The 13,421-nt window shown below is 42.4% G+C and overlaps 2 protein-coding genes across 6 annotated transcripts in view; one reads left to right on the top strand and one right to left on the bottom strand.

Moving 5' to 3' along the window:
• Scalloped (TEA domain transcription factor 1 homolog scalloped) overlaps nucleotides 1-9,016 on the bottom strand; it is a 240,967-nt gene extending 231,951 nt beyond the window's left edge. For 3 of the 5 annotated variants that reach the window (XM_076325394.1, XM_076325392.1, XM_076325397.1), the window contains exon 1: nucleotides 8,834-9,016. Coding sequence is in view for 1 of the 5 variants with exons in the window: in XM_076325395.1 (XP_076181510.1) it covers nucleotides 7,051-7,075 (25 nt within the window). In the remaining 4 variants the exon portion in view is untranslated. Of the gene's footprint in view, nucleotides 1-7,050; nucleotides 8,408-8,833 lie in introns of those variants that run through there. The other 2 variants (XM_076325393.1, XM_076325395.1) reach the window with 1 other exon arrangement.
• On the top strand, nucleotides 8,665-10,968 carry LOC143153817 (uncharacterized). The gene is made up of 2 exons (XM_076325398.1): nucleotides 8,665-8,886; nucleotides 8,973-10,968. The coding sequence occupies exons 1-2, from the start codon at nucleotides 8,824-8,826 to the stop codon at nucleotides 9,246-9,248; spliced, it is 339 nt and encodes a 112-aa protein (XP_076181513.1). The 5' UTR covers nucleotides 8,665-8,823; the 3' UTR covers nucleotides 9,249-10,968.
• Nucleotides 10,969-13,421: the final 2,453 nt, after the last annotated feature.

The following is a 13,421-nucleotide window of genomic DNA, read 5'->3' as shown; positions in this document are numbered from 1 at the left end:
AGCACGCGCTATGCACGTGCAGAGCGCCTCGAGTTTTACCCGGGAGCGATTACCGTTCGATTCCGATAAATTCGTCGAATTTCGATCGAATAACTTAGAAACATATTTCTGGCGTATAAAACTTCAAGAGAATGCGAGACAAGAATAGTCGATTTTTCGAAACGTCTGAAGTAAAAGTCAGCTGGGCCAAAACAATAATAGTTCGTTAATATATTGTAAATCGTCATTTTTCAACAATCGTCACTTTGAACGATAACGACAAATTCTCTATGTATTATTATAATATGTATTTTACTTTTTCTATAAAAATACTAATCTATTTGTATTTAAATTTTTAAGAAACAAATTTCCAATATCTATATTCTGTATCTATATAGTGTTGGTCGGTGTACGCTATTGACTTTGCGCTTGTGTATTTCAATTTTGTCGCAAAAGTTGTTAACGTTATTTGTTTGCAATTTTATTTCACCGCCGTGGCTACAACAATGAATACAATGTTGTCAATATCGATAAATCGGAGGTTTACAGTTCGCTAAAAATAAAACACCTAACACTTTTACCAAACTGTTACTCCATCGGAATATGCAAGGCACTGAAAGAGTGTCGAAACTTTGTACACCTATTTTATTAGGTTGTTCGAAAAGTCATTTCGTTTTTTTCTTTAATGAAAATGAAACACAGTTTTTCTAGAGTGTATAAACATTGTATTAAATTACATATTCTCCATTTTGGAAACTGACTTTCGAACCGCCCAATATTTCATTATCAGTCTCCGAACGTATTTCTTAAATAACTTAATACTCGGACCGTTTCGCGAGCAAAGTTCGGGTTAGGGCTGAGAGAGTTAACGAATGCGCTCGATTCCCGGCGAATGAAATCGTTCGCGCACCGACATTCAAATCGGTCGGGGGCTATCGATTCCGGGCGATTTCCGCAACGAAGCGGAGCCGGAAAGTTCAATCTGACGTGACGAACGCTGTTATTCGAGGAGCGAGCGAGCGAGCGAGCGAGCGAACGAACGAGCGAGCGAGCCACCGGAAGAAAGAAAAAAGAGCAAGGGTAACTCTAGAGGAAGACGTCAAAAGGTAAAAAGAGAAAAAGACGCGTACACCTTCGTAGGTAATTTTAGTTACTTGACAATTTGGCACCGTCTACGCCAAATAGAAAGTCACGCGCGTAGCGGGCTCGAGCCGTACTTGCGCGGCAAAAGAAAACCAACGAGAAGTGGGGGGCCGTGGACGACGAGGGAACGGTGGGGCGGGGCGGGGTGGGGGGCAGAGAGCCGAGAGAAGCCGAAAGGGAAAGAAGAGAGCGGAGAAGTCCGACGGAGGGCCGCCGGTACGCGCGATAATCTATTTGCTCCTTCCGTAGTGCAACGGGACAAGAAGTCCTATTTATATCGCAAAGAAGCCTCGGTTTAATGAGTCTAGCTGCTGTCACGGGTACTGAGATACGATCACTACGCCATTAAACAAAAGCGAGTCGAATTACCGAAGAAAAAGTAAAAAAATCGGTACCACGCACGCGGTAGGTACAAACGAGCCGATTTGTTGCACGCTCTCGAATTCGCTGAACAGGAATTCTGACTGACCGCTGTTTACGTACCAGGAACGTCGAAGAATTCGAAAATTTGCCAACAGAAACCTCGAACACGAGCCGGTAGAGCCCTACCGTACAGTCACAGAGGAAATCGTGTTCGGTAGGACGCATTTCGTCCCTATTGAATGCAAGTGCATACGTAAATGAAAACACGTTCGTCGACGATGTAAGAAAGTTACATTTTTATCAACGAACGATACAACGGCCGATGAAAAGTTTTCTGTAACATCGAGACACAAGATTTGTAAATACGTGAGCCGATGATAGCGATAGTGACCTAGGTCGATATTTTTCTGGCCTTTTTCTCGTATCATTCTAACGTAGGTAATGGAAAATAGATAACCAATATCGTGTTTATAACGGTGAGTATGCTTAGGTAAGAGGAACCTCGCGGAACATTTTTTTTTTTATTCCGAAAACGTAAGAAATTAATTGTAGAATGAACGCAATATTGTTCAGACTTTGATTGCATTTAAAATCGCCATTCGATTGTTTCGTTCCGACGTGTACAGTTTTGCGTCAGAATTCCCTTCGATTACGATGAAAAATCCTTCCTTCGTGAACAATGAACTAATCTGATGTTTAACGGACGAAAAATGCTTAAAAACTATTAACATACAATACAACCTTAATGAATGCAACTTCGATACTTGCATGCAAACCTCGTTCGCTGCATTGTGCCAACAAAATGGAAGGGATGGTCACTTAGCAACAAGTGCCGGGTTTTCCGTTTAAAATAAAAACAGATCGTTGATAAGAGACCGACGTCGTGAGAGGTCAAGCACGAGTACTCGGAGCCGTGCTATATAAATGGAGTCTCAGATTGGATTGGTTACCTCGATATTTGTTGAAATTTCCAAGATTCCTAAAACTATCGAGGTTTCGTTGAATTTTACTTCAAAGAGTTCTAATCTTCGTAGATTTCCGCGCTTTGCGAACAATTTGTCGCGATTGTATTAATCGTATCGATCGAAAACGTCGATTACACAACCCGATGAGTTAAGTGTCCTTTCGGTCTGAAGAAGAGTCCGCGCTCCTCGGAAAGTAAACGGAAATATAATTAAGAATTTTAAATGAAATTCCTGTTAAATTTGTACGCGCTTGTAAAACTCATTAATGCGAATTCTGTTCGCTCGAAGCAATTGTTACAAGTAACGCGAGCACTGAAAAGATCACGAAGACACAATTCCTGTAATACCGGTTGCAAAGTTGCCAATAATCTATTTTCTCTTATTCCTTTACGAGTAAAAGTTGTTCGAATTAACGCGAGCTTCGATCAAACGAATACATTGATCTGTAATTTATTTCAATATCCACGAATTATGAGTACCGACCGTCCACTCTATTAAAGATCGTTTAAAAAAAAACAGAGTCACTTAAATGTCGAGTAATAGCGTTAGTAAAATACCCTGTACAAGTGGGTCGAAAGTAAATCAATTTTGAACATTGCTGCTCCGAATTTTTAAACGATTCCTCGTTGCGTATAAACGAATTTAAATCGCGCGTCTTATGTAATATTCGCGTTAACTTCGTTAAACTCGTTATCTTTCGACCAAGTTAACGTCAACGTGTGCGTATAAATTTGCCGACGAATATGTATCTTTGCGCGCATAACGTCCGAAACGAATAATTAAAAAAGAAAAAAAAAACAACCATTGAACCGTGTCACCGAATTTACAAAATTGCCCATTCTCTGAAACGTGAGTCGGTTCTTTCATCGTTGAATTGTTTCTTTTTCCTCCCGTGGATTTTCAATCGTTCTCGACACTAGAAAACAACATCGAATTGTATATTTTTCTTCCCATGAATGTTCGATCGTTCTCGACACTGGAAAACAACATCGAATTGTATATTTTTCTTCCCATGAATGTTCGATCGTACTCGACACTGGAAAACAACATCGTATCGTATATCTTTCTTCCCATGGATTTTCAATCGCTCTCGATACATTAGAAAGCAATATCGATGAGCAATCCGCGCGACACATTTCTCCGATATTAAAAATTTTCACGAAATAAAGATGCGCGATTAGCGAAAAGGAAAAAGGTGTTATCCGAGTTCCAATATTTGACGAGTCGATAAGACGGAACGATAAAAGACCGATATCGGGCGTAGAAAGTGAATACGGGTTTAGCGAAGGTGATATGAATATCGAATTCATCGATTACCGATTACCGCCGCTACCGGTTCCGCGGTTCCGTGTGCGTGCAGCGCTTTGCTCCTCGGAAGAAAAACGAGCTGTTCGGCCAACAGGAACGAGGAGGGCGGAACAGGCTCGAAGAAACACACGTTGCACCTGCTGCTTAACCGGGATCCTTTCCCCTGAACGGAACCCCAGATTTTATCCGGCCAGTTAAAACTTGGATGCCTATCGCGAGCTTCGAGACCAACCAACGAACCAACCGAGCCTACGTTTTTTAACCGACCCCCGTTTTGAATTTCAACGCACGCCGCGCTCAGATTAACGAAACTCTCGCGACCGATGACGTGGCACCAGCAACGACTACGTCAACGGTACGCAACTTGATTTACAAAACTCGGAAGACGTTCGTTCGCGTTACGTTTCGCGCTCGATAAAACCTACAACTGACGCGCTACCTTCCGTGTCACTATTCAAAAGACATTCGTACGGGTACTCCGTGCTTTAGTTCGATGAACATCGATCTACGTATTTACGTATTTGATATCGGTCTCGAGAAGCCGAGATACACGTTCAACGAAAGCTGCCTACGTATCGTTGGTCTTCGAATATCGAAAAGCTATGTACCGCAGATTTTAATTCACCTCTTCCACGAAAAATTAAAAAATAGTCTTTCCATTTTTTTCTTTTCGCTTTAATTTCCATGTCTAAACATTGAGAAAGAAGATTTACGTAAAACGAGAAATAAGATCGCGGTAGCATTCCTTTTAATTCTTGTTCAAAACTTATTGGGTTGTTCGGAAAATCATTTCGTTTGACAAAATGGAGAATACGTAATTCTAAACTAAAAAAATTGTATTTTATTTTCACCAGAAAAAAAACGAAACGACTTTCCGAACAACCCGATAAATAACGCAAACCTAATGCTACATCGAAAGTTGAGCAACACTGACATGACACTAAATCTTAGTTCGGAGAAGGTAATGGAAGAGGAAGTGGCACTAAATCTTCCCAAAAAGCTATGGTCGAAAGCCCTTATCGTAGCACACACGTACCACTTGTAAGAAGTAAAAACGAAAGGCAGTGTAAATATTTTTCACATGCGAGAAGTAAGTTTTTTGAACAGTTAAAGTCCGACTTTTGCACACCGTCGAATAAGAGCAACCGGAGAAGCGTCCCGTCTTTTTCTGATACTATACAGCCAGTGAACTGATAATACCAATAAACGTGTTCGCTTCAACCGTGAGTTTAATCCTTTACTTTAAAACGACGGGTTTCACTCTCTGCGCTAAAATGCACAATGACGAGCCACACTCGTCGGTGAGTGTAAAGTATCGAAGCGTTTCGACCAGCGCAAGCTTTGAAAAATAAAAGTATCAATGCAAGCGATATCGAGTAGCTACACATCTGCCAATATGTTTCGAAAAGTATCGCATACTTCGAGATTATCGGTACATCCTAGTGTGTCGAAATGCAAGGTAACACGAGCATATGTAGATAATTAAAAATAAAATTCGATCATTCTTAGAACTTTAAAAATAAACTTCTGTACGGTATACGTAGAAATTATTTGCATACATATTGCATTGTGATACGTTACCGCTCTATACGTTAGCATCGCGTTTCAAAGGCATACTTTTTATTTTCGGATACTACGTTAAACGCAGACTTCGATACGATATATTTTTCTTAAGCGCTCGATATATAAGGCTTGGAACAAATTAACTCGTGTGCACGGTTACGATCGCTTGCAAAGAAACCGTAGTGGAAGTAATTAAAGTCGATCCGATGAAAAACAAAATGTAGAAAAAAAAGTACAGTCTAAAGAAGCGTTTGCATCGATGGTGAGGATTTCCATGTAACCGCGTTCGCGAATCGGAGTACTTCTTCGATCAAGTGACTAACAAAATTCACGGCTTTCTAAGCTCGAGTTGTAGGCTTCCTGTTATCGCGTCACTTTAAAATACGATCGTTTGAAACAGAATTAAATTTCCGTTAGGATCGAACTAACACTCGTCGTAACGTTATTCACTTGTAAAACGTAACAGCTCGAAAAGAAAACGATTCCATGCTTCGATTGCATGCATTACGTGAACGCACCGGATAAGCACGATAATAGAAAATTAATCGAAACCAGTAGTAGTACTTAAAGTAACCAGTAGAAAAAAATTATTATTTTGATGTTTCGTCTCTATTTCTAGACACCGTGAAAAATTTCATTCCGATGAATTGTATAGAAATTTTGATTAAAGCCCGCAAACGGAATTCAAACGACGAACTAATAATTTTCTTCTACTATTTACTCGGGCTGACTAGTACTTTATCTAATATAAACAATCGTTGCGTGTACGATCCGACGAATGGGTAGATTTATTCGTTCGAAAGTTTTTTTCGGAAAATTTGGTTAAAATCGTTCGTGTGTCGCACTTTGATAAAAGAAATACATATTTTGCGATTCGCGAGAAAATATACTCCGCGATAATAAAATCGCGTAAAAGTTGATATTGTACGCGTGTTTGTAGTCGCGTTAAAGTTTACGGGGAGGTTACGTTCGAGCGTGACAGGCTTCTAATTGAAATACGAACGCGTCGATGACAGAAGTCGGCGAATAAACTGCCCCGAAATACGCAATCAACGGTAACAATCTTTTATAAACGGCGTACCTGGCAGTACCGCTTACCGGCTACGATAACAGGACAAGTATCTGATCAAATTTATGTAACGGCGTGTTACCATGTTACCCTGAAATTATTCTTGATAACCTACTGCGATAACGTCATTCTGCTAAAATCACTGTCACTCGAATATTTTCATGACGTTCATCATCAACCGTGTAGGTTCGAAGCATCGGTTGAAACACGATTTGTTCGTAGCTAAATAAACCGTAATGCATAGTACGTTTCCAAGAAGGCACGTTTGGCTTGTTTTTCTACGGCTTTTTTTACCGACCGAGAGAAAAAGTCTCAAGATGTAAACAACGACGGTTGAACAACGTTCTTTCCTAGATTCGTATTTGGCGAAAATATTCGTCGAACCGAGTGTCGGGAACTATAGTCACGTTTCGCGATAAAATCACGGGAGAAAAGGATCGGAAAATTGAAGCGATAATCGTAAAGTTGTCCACGACCGTGCGTATCCCGACGGCGACGAGAGGCTAGCCGCGAGAGAACGAGAAAAAACCAGCCGTGCGGTACCGCGTGTTACAAGACACTCGTCGCACAAACACGCGCGTACACAAACCCAGAGACACCCACACAGTCGCATGCAAGCGTACATCCGCACACAGGCACACGATTAAAAGAGAAACTCACTCCAGAAATAATGCACAGTATCCATCCAAGTCGCGGCGGCGAAGGAAGGGTTTGCTTGTCCTGGATTATCAAGACGCGAAAGAGCGCGACAAAGACAACAGTCGTCGCGTTTAAGTTCCTCGAACGTTTATCGTCGTGGCTGTCGTTGTCGCGATCGTCGTCGCCGTCGTCTTACGACGACGACAACACTTCCCGCTCGAACTTCTCTCGGTCGTCTAAATATCCGTTCTCGTATCTCTGCACTGGGCACTCACTGGCCGAGCATCGAAAACGCACCGCGTATCACGATAAACACCGTGTACATTCCCCGCGAATATATTTCGCGCCGAGCTTTTCCCGCGTTTAGTTTCGTTGACGCACACGCGGCGACGGTAACGCAGCCAGAGTGAGACGGAGAGAAACGCACACACACATATAACACGCGAGAGCGGAGAAAGAGCGGGGAATAGGGAGAGTGAGAAAGAAAGAGAGAGAGAGCGAGCGCGTGAGAATGACAGGAAAGGGGAGAAAGACACGTATGTAGACGCACGTAAACGTTGAGAGCAATGGAATACGAGCGAACAGTTCGCTCGGTCCCGCCTAGGGGAAAGAAAATCCGTCGCTGCCACCGCTGCTCCACCTCCAGAGCTCGTAGAAGTCGTGTTATATATCGCCGGAGTGCGTGTTCGCGCGCGCACAGTTTTCAAAACAACGACACCGGTACGCCAACCGGTACTATATCTTTAAACGTTTCCTCCGTCCGTCTGACTCTTTTCCTATCCTCCGCGAATTCCTCTCTTTTACTCGCGCGGTTTTTCCGCACGCACACGCCGCCGCGGATCAATAATTCACCATACGAATTCACCAGAAGCGGGTGAGCGAGCGGGCTGGCACGCAGGCACTAGGCAGAGGCACACGTTCTGTCGTGGCGCGCTCTCCTCGGGGAAACGCACGCAGCCCACCACCACCGGCACACCGATCACGCTTCGTCCTAACCTCCTCGACGAGTCCGTGCTGTACGCCGAGTCGTACACGTTGCCAGAGTGACTGCACACGCTTCGCTACCACATACACAGAACTTGCGTTCTCTTGACACACAGCTGACACAACGCTCGTAAACACGCGACAATCGGACAAAGACAGATGCACCGATGCACCACCAAACCGCACGGTAAATGCGATAGACCGGCACGACTCGAGCTCTTCGTTTATCAAACTGATCCGACTATCCTTTCATCTCTCTCATTCGCTCCCTCTCCTTCTTATCTTTCTCCTATCCTTTCTCACTCTCTCACACATGCATGCTTCCTCTCTCTTTCTCCCAAAGTGGTAGTAGGAGCAGACCACTAGCAGCAACACGGGGCTAGCAATGCGAACATCACGGTCACCGGAAATACGAACCTGACAATCACGACACACGAGGAATATAGGAGGAATCGGTAGTATCTTTTACCGATTCGGAAGCACAGTCGACCGGATAACGTCGGCACTCATGTACACGTTCACGCACTCCGTTCGTGTCTATGTTCTCTTTTCCTCCTAATATTTGTCTTTATCGCACGGTCGGTTTGTCGGTTCGTCTCTTTCTTTCGCGCAGCGTCTATCGCTCCCTCTGTCTCACTCCTTTTCGTCCGTCTGTCCGTCTGTCTGTGTCCGACGGTGTGTATATCGCCGTCGTCGCTGCTGTCGAATCCGTTCCGTGCGCGGCCCCTGTGTGGGACGACGCCGCTGGGACACACGGGCGTGGACGAGTAGACGCGCTCTTTCGAGGACGTTTCGACACTATATTCTTTAATGTACTTACCACTGGGCGAGCTGACGTGGCGTCGCGCGCGCGCGGAGCCTTTTACACCACGGGTAAAATTCGCACAGTAATATTAGCGCGCAACGCTGCACCCCGGTAAATACGAGCGCAGTCACCACTCTTGTTTTTGGTATGCCAGGAATGGCACAAAGAATCTGGACAACGCACACGCCTGCTGCGCAGCCGGTCTGCGCACACGCTGACACCGCTTATGCGGCCGCGGGAGAAACCAGAAGCCGAGCGCTGCCGAGGATGCACGAACTCGATCGAACATGACCGACCGTCTACCCCCACTACGGCGCGAGAGACCATCGTCTCCCCACTCCCCGCGCGGGAGATCAGTCGCGTCACGCACGTAATAGAGGTTGGATGTTGTTGCTCGCTCACTCGTTTATCCTTTCTCGCACAAGTTTGAGGGGCACTTGTTGAATTTCAGGGGTTGCGTTTTAGGTTTTTCAAATAAACCTTTTCATAAATGACAAAGCACCAATTCATTAACGAAACACGGTTACTTTACTCGTATATCTACATTTTTCCGATACGGTACCATAGAAAACGTGTAACGAACAATATCGTTGTGTAAATAACGCGCTCCATGCGAATCGTAATCTCTTCGTGTTTCCTTTTTACAAAATATACCGGCACCGCAAAACCAAATCGAACGAATTCTAGTATAAAGATAATTCTCTATAGAAAGATAAATACATTGAAACGAACAAGGGTAATTTACCTATTTCTTTGTTCGTAGCAATTTTAATTAAATGTCTTTTGTTTCGCGATGCATTAACAATTTCAGTTAACGATTCTGTTCTTATCGTTACAATCTTGCAATCTTCAAGTTTCCGCTCATAAAGTAGCTGTGTGCACTTTTTCGGTAACAGACCGACTGGAACCATTTGTGTACTTAACGGATCCAAGGGATTAGTCGGCGATAGCTGGGTGCGAGACAACTGACCCAGTACAAGTGCATTGGCTTAAGATTGCCAAGTGACGTTCATGCTACGTTCTGTGGAAAACGACCTTCCACCCTCGCCTCCCTTCAAGGCTCTTTTATATCTGTATGGTAATTTCCTTTAAAATCCATCGAAGGAGTTCACGCCTACTGCCTCTTTCTCGATTTCAAGGTCTTTTCGAGCTTTTCGAATATTCTATTTTGTACAGAAATGTCATGGAGCGAAGCTTGGGCATCTTAAATCGCGTTTATTCGTATAACTCCAATTCTCAGATTTTGCTCAATTGCTAAAAAGAAATTTTATTCAACACGAGACACCTATTTATCTCTGCCACCGATATCTTTTTACACAAGAGCACGTATTTTTATATCTCCGATTTTATAACAGACATCGATAATTAATTATTAATTAAGCCGACCTTGAACTCTGAAATTTAAAACGAAACATTAAACTTTGGAAATTTGTATCACGAAGAACTCCAAAAATATCGACGAGTAGAATAATTCACCGAACGGTTAAAAAAGGTCAGAATTTTATTTTGGTGTCTACTCACTTTTCAAAATTCAATTCGAAATCAGTTTAGGAGTCGTTAATGTTTGCTTCGAGATGTGATTGAAAACAATGTACTCTCGGAGAAATATCAATCTCTTTGGAAACTTTGAAAAAAATTATTTTACCACAAATTTTTTGCTACACCGTATTCGCATTCTCGAAACATTCCTTGGTATCGTTAAAAATAAAGAACACAATCAAGTACCCAATTTCGGACGAAACACCCTGTATATCGTTACTTCTAAAATCAGAATATCATCTTAGCATATTGAGAAACCGATTACAATGCAAATAATAAATCCATGTTGTAATTTAATGCCGCATATGTAGTTGCGTTATTTTTAGTCGTAACGAATGCTCGATAAACCTTAATTATTAACGGTGTTTACATATAGTTACAAATTAATTGTATGGAAGAACTGATTCTCGAGACATGAATTTTCTGAACACCCAATTACGCGGTTATTGATGCCCCGAGTCTTAATTGTACGAATATATAATTAAAACTTCTTCTACCGAAGATATACGCAGAATTTCGTTCGAATAATTCAACAGATATACTGTTTACCGATTTATCCAAGTAGTCCTCCACTTATCCGAATACATAATTGGCTTCCTACTTTATCTACAGAAGATTATTGCGCCCAATCGTACCAAAAAAGAAAAAAAAAGAACGATTAACTGTTATCTGAATCGTTTGTAGGTACAAATTTTCTCGTACACTGCGTCTCGTATATCCGTCGAATAATTAGCGACGCAACTTAACAAATTATTACGTGTAATCGTATTGACGAAAGAAGTAAACGGTAAAACGATTTCTGAATTGTTCGCGAGTACTGGTTCACGCTTATACCGTTCAATGTGTACACAACGGTGTATTTACAATTCAATTTCAATAATTACCAGTTAAAAATTAGAATTATGTAGTAAACCAGCAAACGTGGAACCTTGCTCTTTCACCGTGGCGTAGCAAACATTTACATTTTATTACTTCTCGTCTCGTATTTAATTCCATTGAAATTATTACCGTACGGTGTAGCGATCGAACAAGTAAATAAATAAATAAATAAAAGGAAGCGAACAAATATTTTTCAAATCGATCGTATTCTAAAAACAAATTCACAAATATACCGTTCACGCGTATCACGCGTACACAAATTACGCAAAACAAACATAAACGATTAAATACGATTGTCGTACGATTTGCGCAACTGCCGATGAAATATACCTCCAAGAAGAACATACGTACACGAATGTTCGTCGAACCGTTTATTCCACGTTCACTTGTACAATGTTCACCGAGTACCGCGCGCGTTCGCGAGCCAATCTCGACCGATTACCATGGAGAATCTCCTGTAGAAGAAAATACACGATCGAACGTATCGCGAATCGTTTTCAGTTACAGGTTCACGTTGGTGTAACGTTGAGCGTGTACCGTGTACGGAACGAGCGGCCAGAAATGCGATTTAAACGTAACAAAACGGGCAACGTTCGTGAAATCGAATGTCACGTATCAAAATGACGTTCAAAGCGTGCCTTTTGCACGTAGACAAAAGCGGCCGTAATTAATGCTTTTATACGCGCCGCTGTAGTGCAAGCTCCTTCTGTCAGTTGGACACATTGTGCTCCGCAAATGTTTACGAACGATCACAGAGTAGCGGAGCGTGCACGGTGACAGACCGACCCGCCGCGGGGCTGAAAGGTACAGTTTTCGTGCCGGTTTTCAGTGCGCGCGACACATTCAATGGGAAAGGCACGCTCCGATTTCACCCGCGAGGTTTAATTACTTAATTACGTTAACGCTCGATTTTCGTGACGTGACGACGAGCCACGCGGACTAAACGATTCCGTTAGTTTCACGCCAATTTCGCGCCCGCTCTTCCTTCCCGGTTTAACTACCGATTCCGCGATACACATTCCGAGATTCGTTTCCCGATGTTACGCTCCAACGGGAGAAAATCGTTTTTCTCGATGAACGTTACACGAGGGTGTTCAACGTAACGGTATTCGCGCATTTATTAACCAGTCGCGACCATTCGATCGAGGAAACGATCGAACGAACGATTCGGTGGTTTTTCCGACACTTTGCTAGAAGGAATGATTTTTTGAAATATTTATTACTTTTGACGGAAACGAGACTACTTTGACGATAGTGCGCGCCGATTTGAGTGAAATTCAACGAATTGAATTTTACTTTTATTTGTAAAACGATCGATGTTAACCCCTCTTTGACGATGTTCTTTCAATTGCGGAATATATTTGAATATTGCATTATTATTTGTCGGTACTAGTTTCGATTAATGAGAAACCTGATCATTTTAGAACATGGACAGTATTATCCACGCAGAAGGTAAAATTTCATAAAATCGATACCACTTGCGTCTCCGTGATTCCAGTGCGCCAAGTGTATCTTGCAATCGTATTTTACTCGCAGTCTGTAATTTATCTAGCAATAATTAAAAATAATTTCCAACGGTCGAGGAGGCATACGAAACTCGCTTTGTTTTAGTTCTCGGAAATTTACGGATTCCTTTATACGCGATCAAATTGTCAATTATCTTTCCCTCAATGGCCCCCATTTATTCCAGCAATTTCAGTTCGAGCATATGCGGCACGGTCGGTATGTTGTGAACCTCTTCTAATGTCGATAGTCGTAAAGTCATAAAACTTTCTACACCGTTCATTTACGCGATTGGACGAAATACGTTAATTCGAACTATTCCAAGACGCGAGAACAATGATGAACGTTGGAAAAAGTGATTACCATTTCTCCGATTGTCGCGTAATCGTTTTAGTCGATGATCGTCAGACGCTGGATGAGATGCTGTTCCAGACTCCACAATTATTGTACGATTGTTCATAACTTTTCGTACTTTCGTGAAGACGCAAATTGATCGCATTCGCGGTGAAAGTATGTAAGATGGGTCGTTTCCTATTTTTTTAAATGACAAATAAAAACAAAAGCGGGACGCGCAAAGAAGTGTAAAAATATTTTATTATCCACATTCCGTTGTCGAGTAAGGGACGGTGATTCGATGAAAATGCAAGCGCATTAATAATTCTAGAGTTCAAATGAAATGTTA

This window comes from Ptiloglossa arizonensis, chromosome 13, assembly GCF_051014685.1.
Source record: "Ptiloglossa arizonensis isolate GNS036 chromosome 13, iyPtiAriz1_principal, whole genome shotgun sequence".
Lineage (NCBI taxonomy): Eukaryota > Metazoa > Arthropoda > Insecta > Hymenoptera > Colletidae > Ptiloglossa > Ptiloglossa arizonensis.
Note: the sequence above shows the minus strand (reverse complement) of the source record. Positions and strands in the feature narration are given on the sequence as shown.